Source organism: Orcinus orca, chromosome 13 (assembly GCF_937001465.1).
Source record: "Orcinus orca chromosome 13, mOrcOrc1.1, whole genome shotgun sequence".
Lineage (NCBI taxonomy): Eukaryota > Metazoa > Chordata > Mammalia > Artiodactyla > Delphinidae > Orcinus > Orcinus orca.
In genome coordinates, this window is record NC_064571.1 from 33,586,279 (window position 1) to 33,609,404 (window position 23,126).

Below are 23,126 nucleotides of genomic sequence, written 5' to 3' on the forward strand. Positions count from 1 at the left end.
CCGACCCGCCTCCTCTTCTGTAAAGTGTAGACGATGGCTTTATGACTCTAGGTCATAGAGTTTGGGGGAGAATAAGATAAGATAATGACCATAAAGCATGGGGCTCAGTGCCTGGCACAGAGTAGGACCTGAATAAATGGCAGCCTTTTGTTGTCACTGCTATGTCTGTGAGCGCTGCCAGCCTCGTGCCACTGTACATTACACAGTGTAGGTGCTTGATAAACATTTGTTCTAGAGGTGGTGGTGAATGATGAATTATTAGCCATGATAAGTTGGCTCTGGCCGGGGCTCAAGATTCCTGACTCCTTAGAGAGCTGCCTGATATCACAAGTTCAAGGGACCAACATTCATGTAGCAAGGGGACGCTCTAGGCAAAAACATTGTATTTCTGTGAGGATTTTGCCCCGAACCTAATGTAATCTCCAGATAAGCTGAAACTGGACCAGGCAGAGGAACACTTCCTCTCTGGCTATACATAGGTTCTAAGCTTAGAACCCAAGGGCAGCTGCAGTCTCCTTGTCTTTTTTCTTGGGGACCACACTTCAATCCATTTGAGAAGAAAAGCAACTCTATAGAAACACAGTAAGAGAAAGAAGGGGTCCAGACACTTTGATCCTGAAAACCTAGCAAAGAGAGTGGTGGCTTGGAGAGTGTGCCCTCCTGCTTGGAGGATGCCCAGACTCTTCTTGTCTCTCAGCCACGTGGATGAAGGATTCCCATGAGTCAAGCCCTGGCCAGTATTCCCAAAAAACTTAATCCGTAGAAAAATAATCAGAAAAGAATCTCAGTATTTTCAAAGGTGACACCAAGGAGGGAGAGTAGGCCGGTGTGGCATGGGATAGAAAGTGGATGGCAAGAGTCAGGAGATGTAAGTGCCTTTAGGGATTCGTTGCAGCAGCAGTTTTGAGGAAGATTGGGACACTTAGGAAGGTTAGTATCCTTAATTTAAATGTAGATTCCCTTGAATATCTTTAAGGTCAATTCTCTTTACAGTACTATAGAAAACCCAAAGCAGACAAATATGTGATGGCCTCATGTCAAAAGTGTGTTTCTTTGTTTATTGATTTATTGAGCATGTACTATGTGCCCAGCTTCATACTAGGTTCCGGGGATAAATGAATGGAATACAGCCTCTGCCTTCAACTTGTCTGAGAAGACAGGCATTCTAACCTTATCTCAGGAAAGCTGATACAACTCACAAGTATGTCAACCACGTAACAGAGAATGGCCATTCTTCTGCCTGGAATAACAGCTGGGGGATGCATATTTTGGAATTCTTTTTACCACAGATTTGGTCATTTGGCTTTATTACAGAGCTCACTTGGGTGTGTCACCTTAGCTAAGCCAATGATTTTTATGTGGTGAAAGTGGTAGAGTCAGGTGACTGTAGCAATCTCCTTAAACCAAGTCCTACCTGTTTCTATTCTTCGGCTACCCAAACTCCATTTAGCTGTTTGATTGGCTATTTAAAGAATTCTGCTCTTATCCTTCACTAGAATTTCTTTTAGGTGCTGTTTTCAATCCTAACTGCACAAAATCCCCAGAGATAATCAATGAGTCCTAAGCAACACCTTGACAGAGAATTCACTAATAATAATTTGGGAGGGCATATGAAAGACCATATAAATGGCTTTGGTCCCCTGGACTTCTACATCAGAACAAGCTTAATTGAAGGTAGTTATCTAAAATTCACTTTGTCATCTTCCAGTCCTATATTCATATCGCTTTGTAAGGACTGCTTAAACTAAATTACTGTCTTATGACATCATATGATTAGATTGGAACTTGACTCTGTAACCTGACCTTTTTCCATGGAAGGGAAAAAAGAAAAAGAGATTTTCTTAGGGAGGTAACTAAGCCTTTTAAGGCAAAAGTGACCATCGCTTTCTGTTTAGGAACTGGACGTTTGACTCTGTAAATGGATCTGCTCTTCCAACATTACCTAACGATTATTCATGGCTTCAATTTTCTTTTTCTTTTTGTTCTACGCATGGTATTTAATGAAGATGGGTCACATGCAGACTCTAATTTCACAAAGAAATGTATGATGCTCAGCAACGGTTCTGTCACAAGACACTTAGGCTATCGCTCTGATATGGAAGACCTTCTCCAAGAAGCCCTTCTGGCATGCAACCTTCTGAACTTGTCAAGTGAAAGTAATCTGAAAAGTGGCTGCCTGCTGATAAGGCAGGTCTCAGCTATTTTTCTCCTTCCTTCTCTCTTCCTGCAGAGTGTCTGAGGCCACCTCTTGCGTTCCTTCCAACTTGGAGAGTCAACGATTCTCAGTCATAGGACTTGCCTCAGTGGATCACGAAACTGGGGAGCAAAGGGTTATTCTGTAACGTTCTAGGTGGTTATACGGTCTCGGACTGTGACACTGACATTCGTAGATTGATTTGGCTGAGATGAATCTTTCTTATAAAACCACATTCCTCCTCCCTTCTCCAGGTATTCATCATCTCGTAATAGTCACTTTCCAAGTTCAATAATATCGTGAGTGGTTTGCCTTGACCTTGCAGCTGTCTAGGGAAGGTCTTGGTCATGATCACTCAAAGAGCAAATGTGTGTTGCCCCTTCAAAATGTATGTACACTGAATTCTTAGATAAGGTGACCGTACTTTCTTAATGAAAAAAAGAAAAGAGACCCACGTTTTGCCTGGACAGAACATTTGAAATTGGAGCTTTCCTAGGAAATCTAAAAATATTGCAGGGTTCATGCAGCTTTTAGGGAAACCACAGAACAGAGTACAGACTAATCCACTAGTACGGAATATCCCACCACTCTGGGCTTGAATTATGTGTATAATCATACAGTCAAGGTTTTATACAGGCATACCTTGGAGACACTGCAGGTTTGGTTCCAGACCACTGCAATAAAGCAAATATCACAATAAAGCGAGTCACACATTTTTTTTTTTGGTCTCCCAATGCATATAAAAGTTATGTTTGTATTGTAGTCTATTAAGTGTGCCACAGCATTATGTCTAAAACAACAATGTACATACCTTAATTTAAAACTACTTTATTTCTTAAAAAATGCTATCACCTGAGCCTTCAGCAAATCGCAATATTTTTGCAATAGTAACATCACCATAACAAATATAATAACTGAAAAACTTTGAAATATTGTGAGCATTACCAAAATGTGACACAGAGACATGAAGTGACCAAATGTTGCTGGAAAGATGGTGCTGATAGACTTGCTCCATGCAGGGTTGCTGCAAACCTATAAAAAATGGAGTATTTGTGATAAAAAAAAATAAAGCAAAGCATAGTAAAAAGAGGTATGCCCTATCATGCCTTAACCACCTTCTCAGCGTCTAACTGTATGGACGGTTAGCTGTTTAGACAAATCGGAGGGAGCAGTGGCAAGAGGGTGATTTTGAATCCAAGTTTCCCCAATGCGTGAACACGGGGTGATTCGTTTAGCCTTTCAAAACCTCAGTTTCATCTGTAAAATGGGGAAACAAATGCTTCCTTTTGGAGTGAGGCTCAGATATAAGTGCAAAACGGCTGATACCGAGAGGCACGCAGGGCTCTGAGGTTATTCCACGCCCCTGTCCACATTAACATGTTTGCAGAGCCCAGAAGACACGTGCTTCTTGACCCCTCATGGAGCGGGAGTCAAAAAAACTTGAAATCTACTAATTTTCTTCATTGAAATAATTGCACTTATTTGAGTATCTTAGTTTTTCCTCTGAGCTGCTTTCCAGATCTGAGTGTCTTGTGAGGCGTGAATGGCAGCTTATCTTGCTGAGAGTGTGGAATAAAACCTTAGCAGCCTCTGGTGTTAAAGGGCTTGACTTATCTCAGGGTGGTGGCAGAGCGCCCTGGCTGGCTTTGCTGCTTTGTCTTTCCACTCTGTATGGTTGCTTAGCACAGCTGTCAAACACCTCGAGTGATCCTAAGAGCATGATGATGGACAGTCTATGCCACTCCTAGGACATCCTAGGTCAGTGGGCATTTTCCTTTTTAGCATTGACTCCTTAAGAAGTACGTGCCAAAAGAGATTTCGTTAGCTTTAAAGAACTATGAAATATGAATTAAGATACAGATAACGTAGTCTTCTGTAACACATAAAGCTTGTCGCACTCCATGAATAATTGTGTTTCTGAAAGGAGCGTAAGTGTAACAAACTCAATTTAAAATGTAATTGGGGAATTCTCTGTTCCAAGGAACTCTCGGTGAAGTTTTCTTCTAAAGCTAATAATAATAATACTATTTAGCTACTTTGGAATTTGATAGATAATATCAATTTATATACTTTTCAAAAACCGTGGTCTCTCTCTCTCTCTCTCTCTCTCTTTGAGCAAAAGGAGATAGGATAATCATTTATTTCCTTGTTATCTTCTACGGTTGGAGATAGCATAGGAGGCACTAGTTCTTGGGATGAAAGGACCCCTCCTCCCAGACTTTTTTTCCCCAACAGCCTCTCTATTACCAAGACAAAGTTTCAAAATGATTCTTTCATATTAAGCTCTTACTTTATCTGGATTTTATTTTTGCATAAAGAGCGAGGTAGAGAGTCAATATTTTCAATAAACTATCCCGGCACAATTTATCAAATCATCTATCTTTTTCCTATTGTATCTGCAATGCCAGCCAGCTATTATATATCAATTTTTCGTATTTGTATGAGGCTTTCCCCAGATTCTTTTCTGTTTTATTGATCTATTCCTGCAATGACACAACACTGTCTTGATTATTCCTGATTTTTAATAGGTCTTGGTACTTGGTAAGAAAAGTCTCCCATCTAATTCTCCAAGGGTATCTTAGCTATTCTTAACCCTTCACTCCTGCATTCAAGTTTTAGGATCATCTTTTCAAGTCAATTAAATGTCTTGTTAGGATTGTGATTGAGATTTTATTGAATCTATGTATTGATTGGGGATTATTGACATCTTTGTTATGTTGTCTTCCTATTCATGAACTTAGATTAGTGCTACATTTTTATGTCTCCTTTCTTGTCCTTCAATAAGTTTTTTTGCTCCTGGGTACTGTGCTTTCACATGGGTTGAATTGTTTATTATAGAGTTATGGGAACCAACACAATACTTTTAAACAGTGCTTGCTTTCACACCTAAACTATGTCTTTTGTCCAGGAGACCATCTCTTGCTCTATTGTAGATCCTGAGAATGAATGGGGACAGCAACAGAAGAGAGAGCCGTCACGCCTCAACCAGCCCCCAAAGTCAACCAACACAAGTGGTAGAACAAGTACTCCTGCTGGGATGAACGGAATTGGGGAAACCTTTGGGAAAACAATTTGTCAATTAAGATTATTCATAGTGGCACTGTACCTAATGCGGAAAACAAGAACTAATCCAAGTGACTATCAACAGTATAATAAATCTTTATATATTTGTAAAACTTGGAATTCTGCAGTAGTGAAAATCAATGGACTACAGCTAAAAAGTGCAAAAAAGCGAGTCATATAGGAAAACATATAGCATGATTCAATTTATATGTAAGTTAAAATAGGCAAAACTAAGCTATATATTTTTAGGAATTTGTTCATATATAGTAAAATCACAAAAGTATAACAGGTTGATTAATAAAAAAATGTAGTCTGGTAGTTACTCTGTTGGGGAAAAAGAGATGAATTGGGAAGGGTTACATGGAAGTTTTAAAGGTCCCGGTCTTTTGTACTTTTTAAACTGGGTGGTGGGTGCACGGGTGTGTCTGTTTTATTACTGTCTTCAAATTTTGCTATATTTTCTATAAACACTATGTGTATGGTACATTGCATAATAAAATTTTAGAAGGATGATAAAGTAATTCTTTGCAAATTTTTAATTGAATGGTATACAATAGTAATAAACCAATCTATCTATCTATCTATATACATATATAGTGGGTCTCAAGAAAATGCATGCATATTTTAATGATAGTTATTTATTTTAAATGGCATTTATGTTTTTATGATATTATTGTAAGAAGTCTCAGGAAGAAAATATTTGAATGTTTGCTATTTCTTTTTCTTGAGTGACTATTTATTAACTGCTGTGGGGAAAGCAAAGCTCTAGGCACTTATGATACATCATGGAACATAACTAGGATTCCTGCCATTCTGGAATACATACTCTAGCTAGGGGTGAGGATGGATGGCAGAGAGAGACAGACTGAAAACAGTGAGCGTACTACGTTAATAAATTGTATCTTATGTTGGGAGGTGAGAAGCAACCACTAGAGCAGGGTCCTAAGTTCAGGATTGCTTGATGATGTGCCGTTTTGAACAAGGTGGACAAGGTGGGACTTCACGGAGGAGTTTAATTCCGAACAAAGGCTTGAATGGGAGAGTGACCATGCGGGTTATTGGAGAAAGGTTGTTTCAGGTGGAGGGAACAGCTAAGGCAAAGGCCCTAAGATGGGAGCATGCCTGGGGTGTTTAAGGAATAGCAAGGGGCTGGAGTAGAGTTAGCAAGTGGCAATGATGTCAGAGAGGCAATGGAGGGTCATGAGGGCTTTCGTATGACTTCGTCGTTTTCTCTGAGTGAGGAAAGGGGTGATGATTCGATATCATATCAGAATCTGGCTGTCGTGTTGAGAACAGACTGTTAGGTGTTGAGGGCAGAAGCAGCTGGTAGCCTGTTACCACAGTCCAGGCAAGAGGTGATGTGGTACAGAGAGTCTCCAAGTATTTCTGAGATTGGCGGTATTTTATGGAGAAAAAATGTTGTTTAAGCACTCTGCATTTTTCTTGGACCTACATTCCAAGTAAGCAAATATCTGAACAACTGCTCTCAATCTTAGAATATGTTGGCAGTTGTATTCGAAATCTAAATATCCAATGTCTTTACATTTCAATAGAATTGTAAATTTTCCTTTACTACTTTAAAAATCCTCTTATAAGGTTATGGGAATTCTACCCAATAGAGTTGGGCAATTATTATAATTAATGGTTGTAAATGGACTATGTGACAACATGAAAAACCCTCAAGACGGGGCTTCCCTGGTGGCGCAGTGGTTGAGAGTCCGCCTGCCGATGCAGGGGACACGGGTTCGTGCCCCGGTCCGGGAAGGTCCCACATGCCGCGGAGCGGCTGGGCCCGTGAGCCATGGCCACTGAGCCTGCGCGTCCGGAGCCTGTGCTCCGCAACGGGAGAGGCCACAACAGTGAGAGGCCTGCATACCGCAAAAAAAAGAAAACAACCCTCAAGACGAAATGTTCCGTGAAATATAAAAACAAGAGGCAAACTGTGTATCTGTATAGTACGACTATTGAGCAAGAAACATCCGTGACCTTCCAGCTGGTCCAGGCCACTTCCTCTTGGACCTCATGTACTGTAGCGCTCCCCCTTGCTTGCCTTCCGATAAACACCTTGACCTTCCCATTGATACTTAAGCCTCCCAAGCATGCTGTTTCTTCAGAGTCTTTGCATGGGCTGCTCCCTCTGCCTGCAGGGCCGTTACTCTGTGGCCCTCATGGGCCTGCATGACTGACTTCTTCACCTTCACCAGCGAGGCCTTGACAGACACAGCAACCCCCTTCTCCCTTGGCCCCTCCTATCCCCTTGATTTGGTTTGTTTTTCCCACCATACTTATCACTACCCAACAGGCACTTCGCTTTATTTGTGTATTTGCTTATTGTCTCTCTCCCTCCAACTGAAAAGTAAACTCCCCAAGGGCAGGGGTCTGTTTTCTTCAGGTTTTGTTTTTGAACCGTACCTGGCATAGAGTAGGTACACGCAAGAAATTGTTGAATGAAGGACTATGACAAAGGCCTGAAGTTTTAAAAATTGTTAACAATTATTGATGATTCACACTCTAGGCCTTATTGGCGAATGAAGGGATCGCGTGGAAGGTTATTAAAGGAAGGAGCTAAGGGTCTATTGAAATCACCTACCTCGGAGAAGTTGAGTTGAGGGGCTGGCCCCTGTGCGTCAGGTCATGAGAAGCGCTTGGCACACTGGTAAGCCCCGGGTAAGCTGTAACCTAGATGCTGAGGGGTCAGTAGAGGCAAGGGAACACTTCTCCTACTGAGAATGTGGACTCTGGCCTAAGGAGTTAATGAGAAATGCCACTGTCAAGACAACGTCTAGTACTAGAAGAAGGCGCTGGGCAGACCATATCAGAGGAGAAAAGGCCCGTCCCAGGGACAAAGGCACCCCTGGCTGGTTTCCTAGGTCTGGGAACAGCGGACAAGCTCTGGGCTGGAGAAAGACGGCAGCCAGAGGGCAGATTTCGTAGCAAGCAAGGAATGATCAGAGCAAGCTATCAGCCTCATGTTGAGCTTGCAAATTCTAACTGCATGTAGCGTATGGAGCTCTGGCTGGGGAATTTTGGGCAGAACTTCGATTCACCTGTTATACACCTTAGAGCAGTACTATGTCGTGCTAAAATATCAGAATAATCCCATACGGGTTGGTAAATAGCTGCTGCTCAAGCTTCTCCCCCAGCATCCCAGCCCCATCTCCCCAGGATGCAGAGCTTTAGAGGTGAAGCTTGGGGCCCCTGGGATCCTGCTAGTATCTCTTTAATTGGCTGGGACCTGTTATATAGCTTGCTAAACATTTTTATTATCATACCTGCAAAGTAATAGAATAGATTATGTCTAGAAAAATCAAATGAAGAAGGAATGTGGAGATATTTGGACTTTTTAGAGTCATAGGAGAGTCATCAGGAAAAGCTAGAGAAAATCCTAGGAATAGAGAGACTCTGCAGCTAAAATGTAAGTTGTCTGTGACCTAGAAGAGGCAGGAAGTTGTGTTCCCTTCATTCATGGCTAAAGTCCAATCTCCTTCCTTGTTCGCCCAGCACAGGTGAGGAACATAAGGACCTTGTGTTTCATTTCAAGAAGTCAGAGGCAGGCTTCCCTCGTGGCGCAGTCCACGTTGAGCGTCCGCCTGCCGCTTCAGGAGACACGGGTTCGTGCCCCGGTCTGGGAAGATCCCAAGTGCCGCGGAGCGGCTGGGCCCGTGAGCCATGGCCGCTGAGCCTGCGCGTCCGGAGCCTGTGCTCCACAACGGGAGAGACCACAACAGTGAGAGGCCCGCGTACTGCAAAAAAAAAAAAAAAGTCAGAGGCATTGAGATGTGGTTATAGACACTTTCTCATTCTATTTTTAAATCAACCAAAAAGGTAGACATCTGTGATGGGGAAACTGGTCTAAATATTTAACCCCATCATTACTCTAACACCGAGCACAGGGAAGCCAGGGAAATCACAACTGCACATCCTAGCCCTGAGAATGTACAGAACCAGAACTCTGCAAGGTGGGATGCCCGTGTCTCCTCCGACCTCTGAAACCAGCGCGCCCAGGGTTATAAGTACTACCACTTACTCGGCTGTCTTGTGGCAGTTACACGCACATGCCTGCCATTCAGAGTTTTGGAGTGTGCGTTGACATCTGTGTGTGTGTATGAAGATAAACGGGTGCTTGTTTCGATGCAGGGCGTGATACAAGGACCCTGCTGGTATGCTGTTGGGAACCTCCGGTAAAGCCTGGAGGATGGGTTATGGCCCTTGGACTCACTCACTTGTGGACCTGTTCAGGGTGTAATCTATTTTCAGTCTACGATTGTCTGTTTAATGTAGGAGCAGAAGCTTTCACTGAAACAGAACATTGAATCAAATCCACATCTATTAAACAAATTAACAATTTTGTGGGGGATTATTTTCTTCCCCCGTAAAATACAGCTCTTTCTCTGGTAGTTCAAAAAAAATTGCTGTAGGGCTTCCCTGGTGGCGCAGTGGTTGAGAGTCCGCCTGCCAATGCAGGGAACACGGGTTCGTGCCCCGGTCCGGGAAGATCCCACATGCTGCAGAGCGGCTGGGCCTGTGAGCCATGGCCGCTGGGCCTGCGCATCTGGCGCCTGTGCTCCGCAACGGGAGAGGCCCGCGTACCAGAAAAAAAAAAATTGCTGTAAAAATTTGCATTTTAGGAGGGGAAGAATCAGAAGATGACTATAAAGTTTAGGGAGCCTAGAGGAAAAATGGAAAGGGGAGCTATTGTAGTTATCTTATTGGGGTAAACATAGGAAAATTTAACTCAGAAACTAAGAGAATATTCCAGTGCACCAAATATATAGACGCAGCCCTCTGAACTCAGCACCAGGGCGTGCACTGAACAGGTCAGAGAGACCCCAGTCCCAATGCCTCAGTGGGAAAAGTACCCCCTGGAGTTGTCCACAGAATCACCCTGTTACTGCCACTAATTAGGGCTGAAAAGTGAGATGACCTTGATTTGTCTTTCCCTACACCAGACACACAATCAATTCCACCATTGTTTTTCAGATCAAGGCATTTAGCATTTTTCACCTTTGTTTGCCAAGCTTTTACTGGAACCGTTTGATGGTCCATTTGATTTAACCATAAAGATGGATTCGGCAGAGATTGTGGTCGTTTTAATAACTCATCACACAGGTGAAGGTCCTGAGCTCCACACCCAGCTGCAAACTGTCGCCTGCCTTGGACTGACCATGGACTCCCTGGAGACAGGCTGGGCTGCAGCTTAGTTAATCTGGCTACACCGCCTGTGCCCCAGACTAGGGGAACCCTGGTTAAAAGGTCTGATTGTTTTCTTGTTTCATAAGAGTCAGACTGCCTGGATTCAAATCCTGGCTCTATCACTTTGTAGCTTTGTGACCTCTGGCAACTTATTGAATCTTAGTGACCCACATATGCCATGGGGATAATAACTGGGTTATTATAGGAAGCACATTCAGTGATATATGCAAAGCACTTAGTACAATGCCTGTTCGTAGGAAAACACCTAATAAATTTTAGTTGCTGTGATAATGAAGCACTTGCCCTATTTTTCAAAAGCCATTTTAGCCAGATCGAATCTGTACCAAAAAGGCTATTGCTCATGAAATTTATACTTTCCTGTTTCAAATAATGTCAACTTGTAAAGATTTATATAAGTTCATTTATATCTGTTAGCTTAACTTGGAGATGTTGGAGATTTGGTTTTTCTTCATAAATGTTTATGTGAGGATGAAAGCCCCATGACTCGCATTAATACATATCACCATTGACGTGTATTGTATTGACTCAGTGTCTATTATATGCATGTGTGAAACTGAACCACGTAAAAGCAGAAATTAGGCGTTCCTGCCAAACGGAAGTGAATTGAAAGGAGGAGAAGCAGAGCCTTTGCAAGGAGAAAATTGTCCTATCTCTCAGCCAGTGTCAGAATGTGGAAATGTTTACAAAATGCTCATTAAAAGAAAAAAGGGTTGCAAGATAGAAACAAAATCTGGTGCACAAGTTTACACTAGGGAGATAAGAAAGGCTAGGCCCCTATGGGGGATTTTGTTATCCAATTACTGCAACCTGATTTTGGGGGGTGAGAGGAAGAGTGGTAGGGGGAGGGAGAGAGGGGAAGTTTCCAAACTTGTCTCCAGTGACACGAGACATTTACGCTCCGCAAGATAAAACTGCCACTTACAGCCCAGGAGCGCTAAACCTTCCTGGGTTGGCCTGGGGGCTGGAGCAGAGTCATGGGTTCCCTGGCCCTGCAGCTGTGTGCTCTCTCCTGCCTGGTGGCTCACTCGGTTTCTGGCAGCCCCATCATGAGCCTGGAGCAGTCGCCTCTGGAAGAAGATATGCCCCTGTTTGATGATGTCTTCTCAGAGCAAGATGGTGTCGACTTTAACACACTGCTACAGAGCATGAAGAAAGAGTTTCTCAAGACGTTGAACCTGTCGGACATCCCGATGCAGGATGCAGCCAAAGTTGACCCACCAGAGTACATGTTGGAACTCTACAACAAATTTGCAACAGATAGGACCTCCATGCCATCTGCCAACATCATTAGGAGTTTCAAGAATGAAGGTAAGTGGAGATTTTACTGATCAAATTTGGCTTCGAGTTTTTAGAAGCGGTGAGTAAATTTACAATGCATGGAGATGATAAAGGTGAAAACATCTATATAGGGGTGTGTGTACACAGATACCCCAAAACAAGGCACATTTTGGTCTATACTGTTTTCATGGTCATTTTCCAAATACTATTGAAAGGTATTAAAGAATATCTTTTAATCCAACGCCGTAAAGTGTCTACCATTTTGACATTATAATTGGGTCTTTGCAAATTTTCAATTTGGACAGCACGTAATAAAAAATATTAATGTTGGTCTACCACTGTACCTTTGTCTGTCATTTTCCAGATAGGGCTCAGTTCCGTTTTGCTTTTAATTGACTACAAAATTTGTCAACTTCTACATAGAATGAAAATGATGACAATAGGTAAAATACAGAAAGTTGTGATTTGTGTTTCGCTCAAACTTTGGGTGAGTTTCCATTTTGTGACCTTATTTAAGAAAGGTTCAAACAGGATGGAAACATATTTTAGAGATTCTTCCTAAAGTGTTGTTTTGTTTGTTGTGACGTGTATATCCTTGAAGCACTGTTTGTAGTTTCCAGGAAGTGCGCATGGTCCAATTAATGATCCAGCTTATTCTGTGTGTTTATGAAGAGCAATGTACAATCTTTAAATACTAGCGGGAAAAGTGTGTTTTCTGCCCCCAGATCTTTATTCAGTACTAAATCTAATCACTTAGCAAGTTAATCCTTTATTTAATATGGTGCAAGTAATCAAGAAAATTTTTTTCTAATATCTATGGTAAAAGTTGTGGGTCCAAAGTAACTAATTCTTTCATATTTACCAATTATGCTTTTATAGTCATTAACCAGGTACAAAAGAGGGTTTGGATAGATGTTGGCCAAGTATGCTTGAAAGCAAAAAGGCGGTGACAAGATTTAGCTCAAGATTTGGATTTTTCAGACAGGGTTGACTTAGTAGATGTGGATAATTAGCTTAATTTCTCTGAATCCGAATTTCCTCAACTGTAAATTGGGGACAATATACCTACGTAACACAATTGAGCAATTTCAAAGAGGTTACAAGTAAGAAAGTACTACATTTGCTATGAAGTATTAAACAAATGTCAGTGTTTACTAATGAATTCCTTAAATTCTAGGCATTGGGGGAAATGTTGAATAGGTATTGCTCAGTCCTGGAGATACTATTTGCCTTTAAAATTTAGGTGACTGCCAAAATTTCAAATATTTAGTAACATATTGGAAATGTGACTTAGTAACATTTAGTAACATGATGGAAATGAAAAGCTGAAATTACAGATTCTTTCTGTGGTCAGTCTGAATTGAAAATAAACATCCTCCTTCCCTGGGAAGCCTTCCTAATGTTTCTGAGTGCGGATCCCTGGGTGGCTGGCTCAGGGTGTGGGTGGGAAAGTATTCGCATCCCTGGGGAAAATAGGAGTTTTTCCGTTCTCACTTCTGTGGAGGATTTCGATGGTCCGGGTGAGGAAATGAGCTTCTTATTACTGAATATCAGTGAGGGTAGGAGCAAACCTCTCAGTAGACGACCCAGCTGCCCACACCTCTGCCAGTCCACTGGTGAAAATGCACAGCCCAAGGTCATGAATCCTGCACTGGGCTCGCCCTGTCGGCTGTTATTGTCTTTCTTTGATTCTCTACGTTTGCTCAGTGCAACTCCCTAGGAGACAAAGACCAACAAAACAAACAAAATCTCCTCCAAATCTAAATAACAGAGGAAAACAAGTGTTGCTTCAAGATGGAAAAAGCATGACTTTATTTCCTACCGCTGCTTTGACCTCTCCTTGTCGTCTTGGGGAGGTCAATTCTCTGCATTGAGGCTTGATTTCTTCCAGAATCAAATGAACAGGATACCAATACCAACATTATAGGGTTATTGTAAGAACTAAATAAAACAATTTGCAAAGCACCTGGCACGTGAAATTGGCTCAGCAAACACTAGCTCCCTTGCCTGAAGTGTAACACCTCCATTATTACTATATTTGCACATGCACAGTGAACTTATTTTTATATCAGCTTTATTGAAGTATAATGGGCATAAACAATAAACTTCACATATTTAAAGTGTATAATTTGATAGGGTTTGACATATGTAAACATCCATTGGAACCATCACCACCATCAAGATAGTGAACATATTCATACCACCAAAAATGTCCTTGTGCTCCTTGGTAAACCCTTCCTCCCGCTACAGTGAGCTTTTATTGTGCATTTTTCTAAAGGATGGAACAACCAGTCTATTCCCCTACTTTTGGTCTTCTCATGTTTCCTGTCCAAGGGGAATGAAGTTTTCTCCATTCCTATAAGGGGCGGGGGACAACTACCGTATTACTTGATGTATTAAGGACACATGTCATGCCCATAAATCAATTCAGTCTGATGCCCAGAATCATCAACTCACCAATATTTTTAAAGTGCTACCTTTTAAAACATCATGGTAGATTGGAGGCATAGAAGGGAGGTTAAGCTGTGGTACGTGCCATTAGGATGACAATCTAGTTGGGAAAAATCCATTCATATAGACAACTGAAAATCAAGGATGTAAATGGCAAGGTCAAAGGAGAGGTATAGAGGGTAAATACTCAAGTTACCCAGAGAGGAGTGGGCTCCCATATAGGGAGGTGAAGAAGGGAGGGCCCCATAGGGAGGGGTCACAGCTAGGTAGATGGAGACGAGGGGGTAGAGCTTTCCAAGGGTCAGAAGAACATATCCAAAGGTGCAGTATACAGTAAAGCAAAGGACTGTTTTGGCAAGTAGTGAAGTTATCAGTCTACTTTATTTTTTATTTTATTTTTTTTTTGCGGTACGCGGGCCTCTCACTGTTGTGGCCTCTCCCGTTGCGGAGCACAGGCTCCGGACGCGCAGGCTCAGTGGCCATGGCTCACGGGCCCAGCCGCTCCGCGGCATGTGGGATCTTCCCGGACCAGGCACGAAACTGCAGCCCCCGCATCGGCAGGCGGACTCTCAACCACTGCACCACCAGGGAAGCCCCTATCAGTCTACTTTAAATAGGAGACTTTGTTTAATATTTCTACAAATATTAATTGATAAATTGCAATGTTCCAAGCTGTAGGGGATGAATGGGAGCTATGACTGGATCAAGTGGTTAAGACCTAATCATAGCTAGCTTTGCGAGTCATGCTAGAGAGTTTAAATTCATTCTACTGACCTATATTTCTCACTGGCAGTGTATGAGATGATTTTAGGTGGTACCCAGAGGAAGCTGTGAATCATGTGAAATCAGTATATGTTTTTATTAAAGTGGATTGAAAAAAATCCATGTAACTATCATCCCGAACCCCCTCATTTCATGAATACTGTTGCTTAGGACAAGTCTAAAAGAGGAAGTTAGTATAAAAACAATAATATCAAGTTAAAGAAAAATATTTAAAAGTACAATCTGGAACAAGGACCTCACTGAAATCATGAATTGGATATACAATTGGGAAAGGCGGCCAAAGATGATAGCGACCCCCTCAATTGGTGGTCCTCAGCATCTTTGGTGTCATGGAACTTTTTGATTGATGACAGATGTCTTCACGGATTCCTTGTAGACAGGTATTACCTGGGACGGGTAGAGAGGAGATTTGGACGCTTATAAAATTCTCAGATAGGGTGTCAACATAGTAATATTTGGAGGTGTGCTTCTAAGACTACAGGACCTTTACAATTTTATTTCATAAACATTCTGAGTGATTCCTATGTGCTGCACTTCCATGCCAGGTGCTAAGAGTACGAAATTAAGGCAACCAATCTATCCCCAAGGTTCGTTTCCCCTCATTCTTCCTTTTGGAGGACCACAAACCCCAAATTCAAGTGCTGTGACCCCCTTAGTGTTATGCCTATCCTGTTGACCTTGTCAGGCTTTGTTGTCTAAAGCAGGGATCAGCAAACTTTTTCTGTAAAGGGCCAGGGAGATGGTAAATATTTTGGGTTTTGTGGGCCGTATGATCTTGGTCGAGACTTAATGGATTTAATTCTGCCATTGTAGTGCAATAGTCACAAACACAATGCAGAAATGAATGGGTGAAACCCTTTAGTAACCCTTTATTTCCAAAAACAGGTGGCAGGCCTGCTTTGGCCTGTGGGCTAGGTTTACCACCCCCTGGTCTACGTGGATGTTTCTCAGGAAGACCCCGACTATGTGAGGGTCTCCATCCATTACAAGTACAAATATGAAAAGCCATGACATCGTCACTGAAAAGCTTCAAGAAAAAAACAACCACCACACGTGTCTCGTTTGATAGCTCCTCACTGGTTAGAAAAATTGGGGGCTTGCCTGGACAATCTCCAAGGTCCCTCCCAGGTCTATAATTCTGTAAGCTATGCAAACAAGGCTGGGTGCGTTTTCTCTCATTCAGGAGGCAGCCATTTTCCATTTTAGTCAGCTTAACTCAGTCTAGCGTTCTACCCTTGACCTTCAGTATTCTCTCTTAGAGAATGCCAACACTGTGTTTGTTTTCATTGATTTTCCCTCATTCTCTCTGTATCAAGCCTCCTGAATGGACAGGCGCTCTTATTGAATAAATAAGCATCTGTTTTTCTCTGTAACATACTGCAAATGTGATTTCTTTTTTTTTTTCAGATCTCTTTTCCCAACCAGCCAGTTTTAATGGGCTCCGAAAATACCCTCTCCTCTTCAATGTGTCCATCCCTCACCATGAAGAGGTCATCATGGCTGAACTCAGGTTGTACACCCTGGTGCAAAGAGATCGCATGATATATGAAGGAGTGGACCGGAAAATTACCATTTTCGAAGTACTAGAGAGCAAAGGGGACCGTGAGGGTGAGAGAAGCATGCTGGTCTTGGTGTCAGGGGAGATCTATGGAACCAACAGTGAGTGGGAGACTTTTGATGTCACCGATGCCATCAGGCATTGGCAAAAGTCAGGCTCATCCACCCACCAGCTGGAGGTTCATATTGAGAGCAAACATGAAATGGAGGATGTTGGCAGGGGACAACTGGAAATAGACACTAGTGCCCGGAATAAGCATGTCCCTTTGCTTGTCGTATTTTCTGATGACCAAAGCAGCGAGAAGGAGAGGAAGGAGGAACTGAACGAAATGATTGCCCACGAGCAACTTCTGGAAATGGACAACCTGGGACTGGAAGGTTATTCCAGCGGACCTGGGGAAGAGGCTTTACTGCAGATGAGGTCAAACATCATCTATGACTCCACTGCCCGCATCAGAAGGAACGCAAAAGGAAACTACTGCAAGAGGACCCCGCTCTACATCGACTTCAAGGAGATTGGCTGGGACTCTTGGATCATCGCCCCGCCCGGATACGAAGCCTACGAATGCCGTGGCGTTTGCAATTATCCCCTGGCAGAGCACCTCACCCCCACAAAGCATGCGATTATCCAGGCCTTGGTCCACCTCAAGAATTCCCAGAAGGCTTCCAAAGCCTGCTGTGTGCCCACCAAGCTGGAGCCCATCTCCATTCTCTATTTAGACAAAGGGGTCGTCACCTACAAGTTTAAATATGAGGGCATGGCCGTCTCTGAGTGTGGCTGTAGATAGGAGAGGAGACCTGTGGCTTATTTAATAACTGTAAATGTGTATATTTTGTGTTCCTATTTAATGAGATTATTTAATAAGGGTGTACAGATCATAGAAGCTTGCTGCCTTAAGGAATTTGACAGGGCGGTTTTGTTGTAGGAAATGCATAATTTACTCCACAGTCCAGTCCCTTCCAATCTATGTTTCTTTGGACTTGCCATTTCCCGGCAATGCCATCTCTAATAGTAAGTGGCAAGCCCACACTACTTGCCCTTTAGGCCGATTCGAAAGCAACACCCCTAAGCAGAAAAATACTGTCGAGAGAGGTAGATATTTGTGTATGTATATGTGTACATAGATAAACTTATAAAATCCTTTTGGTTCTATAGAGGCAGATTCTACTCACACACGTGCATAACCCAATCAAATGTGTATACGTTAAAAGACGGTGGGAGGTTCTTGGTCACCTCTTCTCTAGGTAGTATTTCCATCAGGATAATTTGCACCAGGAATTGAACCATCCTAGGAAGTATTACATTTCCGAAATACTACTGGAAATGTAGGGGTAGCTTTTGTCAGTTGAGTTTCTGCTATTACTCAGAGCAGCAGGGCCTGGTAAAGGAGGCTGCATGTTTGAGGGGAGGGGTTATTGGATACAGAAACCAAGTGGCTTCAAGGGGGCAGTGGCCTTAAGGGACAACAGCAAAGAATGAGCCCACAGGGGACCAGTGTGCTCTAGAGGGCAGTGCCTGGTCAAGAAAGGAAAACAGAGGGAACTTCATCTGTTCCTAAGGCAATAAGAAGGCAAGGCCATGTGTATTGGCCTTTATGGCTGCAGAGGGTACAGGAGGTGGGAGGGGCTCTTAGGGGAGGAGGGGCAAAGGATAGAGATGCTGTCCTAGGATGTGTTTGTAAAATTATAAGCAGTTCTAATTGGAGAGTTAAATATTTTGGACAAAATAAAATTAACAAAGACCAAGAGGAGGAAAAATCAGAAGGGATCTGTTTGTTGGACTCTTCTTCCTGTTTTTCTTCAATTCTTCATATTTCTCCTTTGCCTCTGAACCTCTGCTCTTGCTTTTTTCCACCTTTTCCCTTCCCTCCGTCTTTTTTGCCTGAGCACCTTGTGTCCTTCTCCCATTCACATGTCCCCTATCTTCCCTGGCCTTCCCTGCTTTGAGCCCAAAGAGAAAACCTGAAAGCATTTGCTCTTGGGATAAAAGGAGTTAGTGCTCTAATTTCTAGATTTCCCCCTGATATTTTATTTAGTTGAGTTGCTAATATACAAGATGTTTTGTTCATGAAGAATACTTAAGTGTAAGAAAAAGAGAACCACAGTCCAAATGAATACATTTAAATAAATGAATTAATAAATAGACACACAACCAAATGACTCAAAAGCTAAGCCAGAATTTGGAAATCAGGTTTGCCCCATGATGGAAACCCTGTAGCCTTCCCATCCTTCCCACTCTGCAGTCTTTCTGTTTGGGAACTGGCCAGGACTAAGGGACTGGGAAGTATTCCTGATGACAACGGTCTGGGGCATCTGTCCATTAGTTGGCCAGTTGGAAGGACACTGAGACTTGGTCCCAGTGCCCCCCGTGCAGGACCACAGGCGTTGTGCAGGGAGAACCACAGCAGAGCAGTTCTCAAACTGTTCTGACGCCTCCAGGCAGACAACACGGATGGTCCAACCTAGAATCGGGAATGTGGTTTCCAGTACATTGTCCCCCCTCACCCCACTGAATGCTTCTTTAAGAAGGCTTGCACTTTTTTTTTTTACCCTGCGAAACCATCAGCCTTGCTTTCACAAACGTCTGGGGTCATAATCTCATCTTGCCCTAGAAAATAGAGGCAAGGGAAGCTATTTTGAAGGACACTTTGCCCAATTTGGCCCTCAGCTCTGCACGTCTGTTGTCCACTGGTATCCAGAGGGTGAGTGCTGGAGAATCCATTGCCCCTGGAAGAGTGGTATTCTGGCCATCAGTGGGTATACAGTGATTGACAATTTGAGAGAACCACGCGACTCAGAATCATTCATTTTGGGGATATCCTCCATAGAAAATGGTGTGCTTGTGTGTATGTGTGTGTGTGTGTGTGTGTGTGTGTGTGTGTGTGTGTGTAACTGGCTTTATAGAGCCAAGCTCAGTGCCCTCCATGGGATGAGGTGCCTCCTTTATATCCCTGGATCCATGGTACATACTGTACACTCATATACTCTACGGTACTTCTTATCCTTTCTAAAGGACACTGTAATAGACATACAGCAAAACCTCGGTTGAATGGGATGGTTCTAGCTAGAGAAAAATCAGGCAGAATTTTCTTTTATATGTAAAATACGTAAGACAGTGGTATGCTTGTGACGCTTTATACCCAGCAGTGGCGGGGTGCGGGTTGTGGGGAGGGAATAGCTCTGATTTTGGGGTTTCAATGGCGCAAATACCCCCTCCATGGCCTACTTCAAGCTACCAATGTGATGTCAACTGGTTTGCACAATACCCGCAAACGTAACCGTAAGCTCTCGGGAGCCACGCATGACGACTCTGGTACCCTCCTGCTATTAGCACGCTGATATTAGAACACTAAAGATGTGACGTGCCAGGCTCTGCTTTCCTCATGCCCTCTGCTGGCTCTGCCAGGTTCCTAGAGAAGCTTTGTTATGAGCCCTTATAGTCACCCTTCCGTTAAAGAGATGGAAAATCTAGGCTGTTGGCAATCAGGCTGCATGTGCCAGATGTTTCTCCTTTTACCACAGTCCAGAGGTAAACACGCGTTTCTAAGATTTTCTTCTACTCTATGGAAAGAGTGCAGAAAGCCACCTATTGGTTATTCAAATGTTGCTAGTTGCATTTTTTTTTTTTTTTTTTGCTTTCTTGTCATCAAACAATTAAAACACACCGACCATAAATAGAGGAGGCCTGCCAGCTCCCCTCAGGCCTCCTGAAGCATGCTCGCAATTCCTTGACCTCACTGCATGAATATGAAGCCAGGAAGGTGTCAGATCCTTCGGAAAGTAGAACTCACCACTGTCTTCTCTGGTCATAGACCTTTGCTATATGCCACACCTGTCTTTTTTACACTTTTATGGCAGAATTATCATCACTGAAGTTGATAAACCTAAATGACTCTTGAGAAAGGTAGCAGGGGGACTTTGGCAGCCAACAACCAAAATATTCATGTAAAAGTTTCTAGGCTTCCTACTATTTATTGATGGATATATTTATTTTTTGTAATATAGTGTAGAATACCAAATATTTTATTTTTATGTTTGTGATTCCCTCTTGGATAAAAGAGTCTTCTGTGCTTTTCAAATAGTACCTTCCCCTGAGTATGGCTCCTCTACAGTGTATGGCCTGTATTTTCATCTCTATCTTTTTGCATCAACATTTCCTGTTACTTCGAGGAGCCTTGCCAGAAGCTTGCCGTAACTGTGTATATTTGTATCTTGTAGGCATGCTGTGAGCCCCTTGGCATATTCACTGACTTCCAAATAGGACAGTTTTAACTGAAGTGTAGGTGTTCCAGAAAATATTTAACCAATAAATATCATTCTCATAAGCTGACACTGTCATTTTACTGTGAGAGGCAAATGTCAGGCTGTGAGGGACGATGTCTGCTGCTCAGTGAATGGAGACGGTATTTAATGGGGCCCTTTCTTGCCCCTAAACTGGTGCTTCCCCTCTGACTGTATTCATCACCTTCAATGACCTACCAATTCAGAGACCCAATTGGACAAATCCATTTGTAATTGGAAGCGTTACTCTCTAAATGTAAAAAAAAAAAGCTAATTTAGTGATTTCCCAAAAGAATCAGTCTCAAGGTACCTAAATTCTTTTCCTGCATATAATCTGTTTTGGAAATTAATGGCAAATACTTTTCCCAGAAATTAATGTTAGTAAATGTTTTGGTATCCTTTGGAATCTATATTCTCTAAGTAAAAGATATTTCCATAGAAAGGAATTTTACATACGGCTTCTTACTGGACTGTTCAAGAGACCGTACAGTCCAGCAGTGTTTTAGCAAAACCATTTACAATTTGTCTGGAACATTGAGGGGATGCTGCCCTATCTAAAGGCCTCGGATCTTTTCACAGAGTCACCGTGTTGTACTTAGCCCTTTTTGGATCTGGTAAAATGGCAATGCTTCTGTGACTCTGTGCATTTTCTTGTCTCCAACAAGGACATTTGATTTCACACATTAGATAGAAGGCAAGTAGATAACGTTGTATCAGAGCAGCATAAAAGGGTGTTTCTGGGTGTGGAAATGTATCTGAACAACCCTGTCAAGGAATGCCCGTTTGTCGTGATCCGCATGTTCCTATCACACGTGAGCACTTGTTTTGTGAGTGTCTGGCCTGATTGCCGTGGGGATGTCGACGTGTTCATGCCCACCTAACGAGCCTCCACAAACATGGGAAATCCACGAATCCCACGGTCACACCGAACCAGCTGAAGCATGTTCATGTTTTCGTGTAAAACCCTGTCCAAATTTACATAGTAATTATTAGACTACAGGGAAGATGGAAATAAATATTTTACACTGTGTTCATAAGCCACATGTGTACATTCAGAATCATCTTGTTAAATAAAATGGAAAAATTATTTTGACAATAATTATGTGCAGCTTATTTTTCCTCGAGATGAAATCTTTTCTGCGTTCCCTGCCTCCCTTTTTTGTTTCTTTTCTTTTCTTTTCTTTTCTTTTTAACGTTTCTTTTTCACAGTCTATCCAGATGGAGTAGAGCTTCCTGCTATGTTCGTAGAGCACGGCCTGAAGAATCGATGAGTTGGTTTTGGCTTCTAAGTGGTCTCACCAGAGAGTGAGGATATGCTTCTCCCATTTTACACAACTTTCTGTGAATCCCAACAATACCAGAGACATACATAGACAATGAACTTGTCTCCTCTTTGTCAATAATTGTGAAATATTTCTTCTTTGAGTTTGGAATGAGGCAGATTAAACAGAAATTACTTTAGGAGACATATCTAGGCTAAATTTCACTGAAATTTGATTACCGAAACTTTACAGAATCTCAAGCTTAGAAGGGAATTTTGAAGTTATCTGAGGGCCACTCCCTCTGGCAGCCACCAAAGCACTTTTCATCTTTTCCGCAAATATTAGTGATGAGAAGGGAACACACTACCTTCTTAAGGGCAGCTGGTACATTTTTAGAGGGATTGCTTTGTACTCATTTCATCAAATAGGTTAGTTCATCATGCCCACGAGTTACTGCAGGAGAGACAAAGGTAAGCAGAAAGTCGCTAGCGTTCTTCCTTATATGGAACTGAAGACTCTCCTGGGGTCCCTCAAAACTTCCTTGTTCCCAACTCTTGTGAACACCTAATCCATCTTCATGACAGTCCCTCTGGCTTGCAGACAGCTCTCCTGTCCTTCTGCATCCACTGTCCCCCTTTTCCTGTAATAGTGTGTGTTTGAACACATGGCCAGAAACTGCGGGCTCCCTCGGCCAGCTGGAAACAGAAGGAAGGCCTGCACCTAGGCTAGACTTGGGCCCTGAGAGGGTAATAGGCCTGGTGGACAAACAGATGCTGCTGCCTGTCCTGGAAGGAAGTTCACTCTATAGCAGAATGTGGGATTTGAAGGACGTGGAGACATTCCCAGGTGGGCACCAAATCCTTCCCTCAGACAATCAACCTGCCCCTCTTTTGGAGGGGATCCTCCAGTGTGCTGGCCGGTGGGCTATATCTGGCAAGTGCGTCAGCAGGGAGCACGACCCTTGTTCCCAGTATCAGGAGGAGTGATAAAGGCAGGACAAGAGTTCCAGTCCTGGAGGAAAGGGGGCTGAGAACCCGAGATGG

The 23,126-nt window shown here is 42.8% G+C and overlaps 1 protein-coding gene across 1 annotated transcript; it reads left to right on the forward strand.

Moving 5' to 3' along the window:
- The first annotated feature begins 11,445 nt into the window (after positions 1-11,445).
- Positions 11,446-17,994, forward strand: BMP10 (bone morphogenetic protein 10). The gene is made up of 2 exons (XM_004277018.3): positions 11,446-11,779; positions 16,391-17,994. Exons 1-2 carry the CDS (start codon positions 11,446-11,448, stop codon positions 17,326-17,328), a joined length of 1,272 nt encoding a protein of 423 aa, XP_004277066.1. The 3' UTR covers positions 17,329-17,994.
- The last annotated feature ends 5,132 nt before the right edge of the window (positions 17,995-23,126 follow it).

Excerpts from the sequence above, each read along its gene's own strand:
- BMP10 (XM_004277018.3), top strand. The coding sequence starts at position 11,446 with ATGGGTTCCCTGGCCCTGCAGCTGTGTGCTCTCTCCTGCCTGGTGGCT. Across the intron at positions 11,780-16,390 it reads TAGGAGTTTCAAGAATGAAG|ATCTCTTTTCCCAACCAGCC; the intron begins GTAAGTGGAGAT and ends TTTTTTTTTCAG.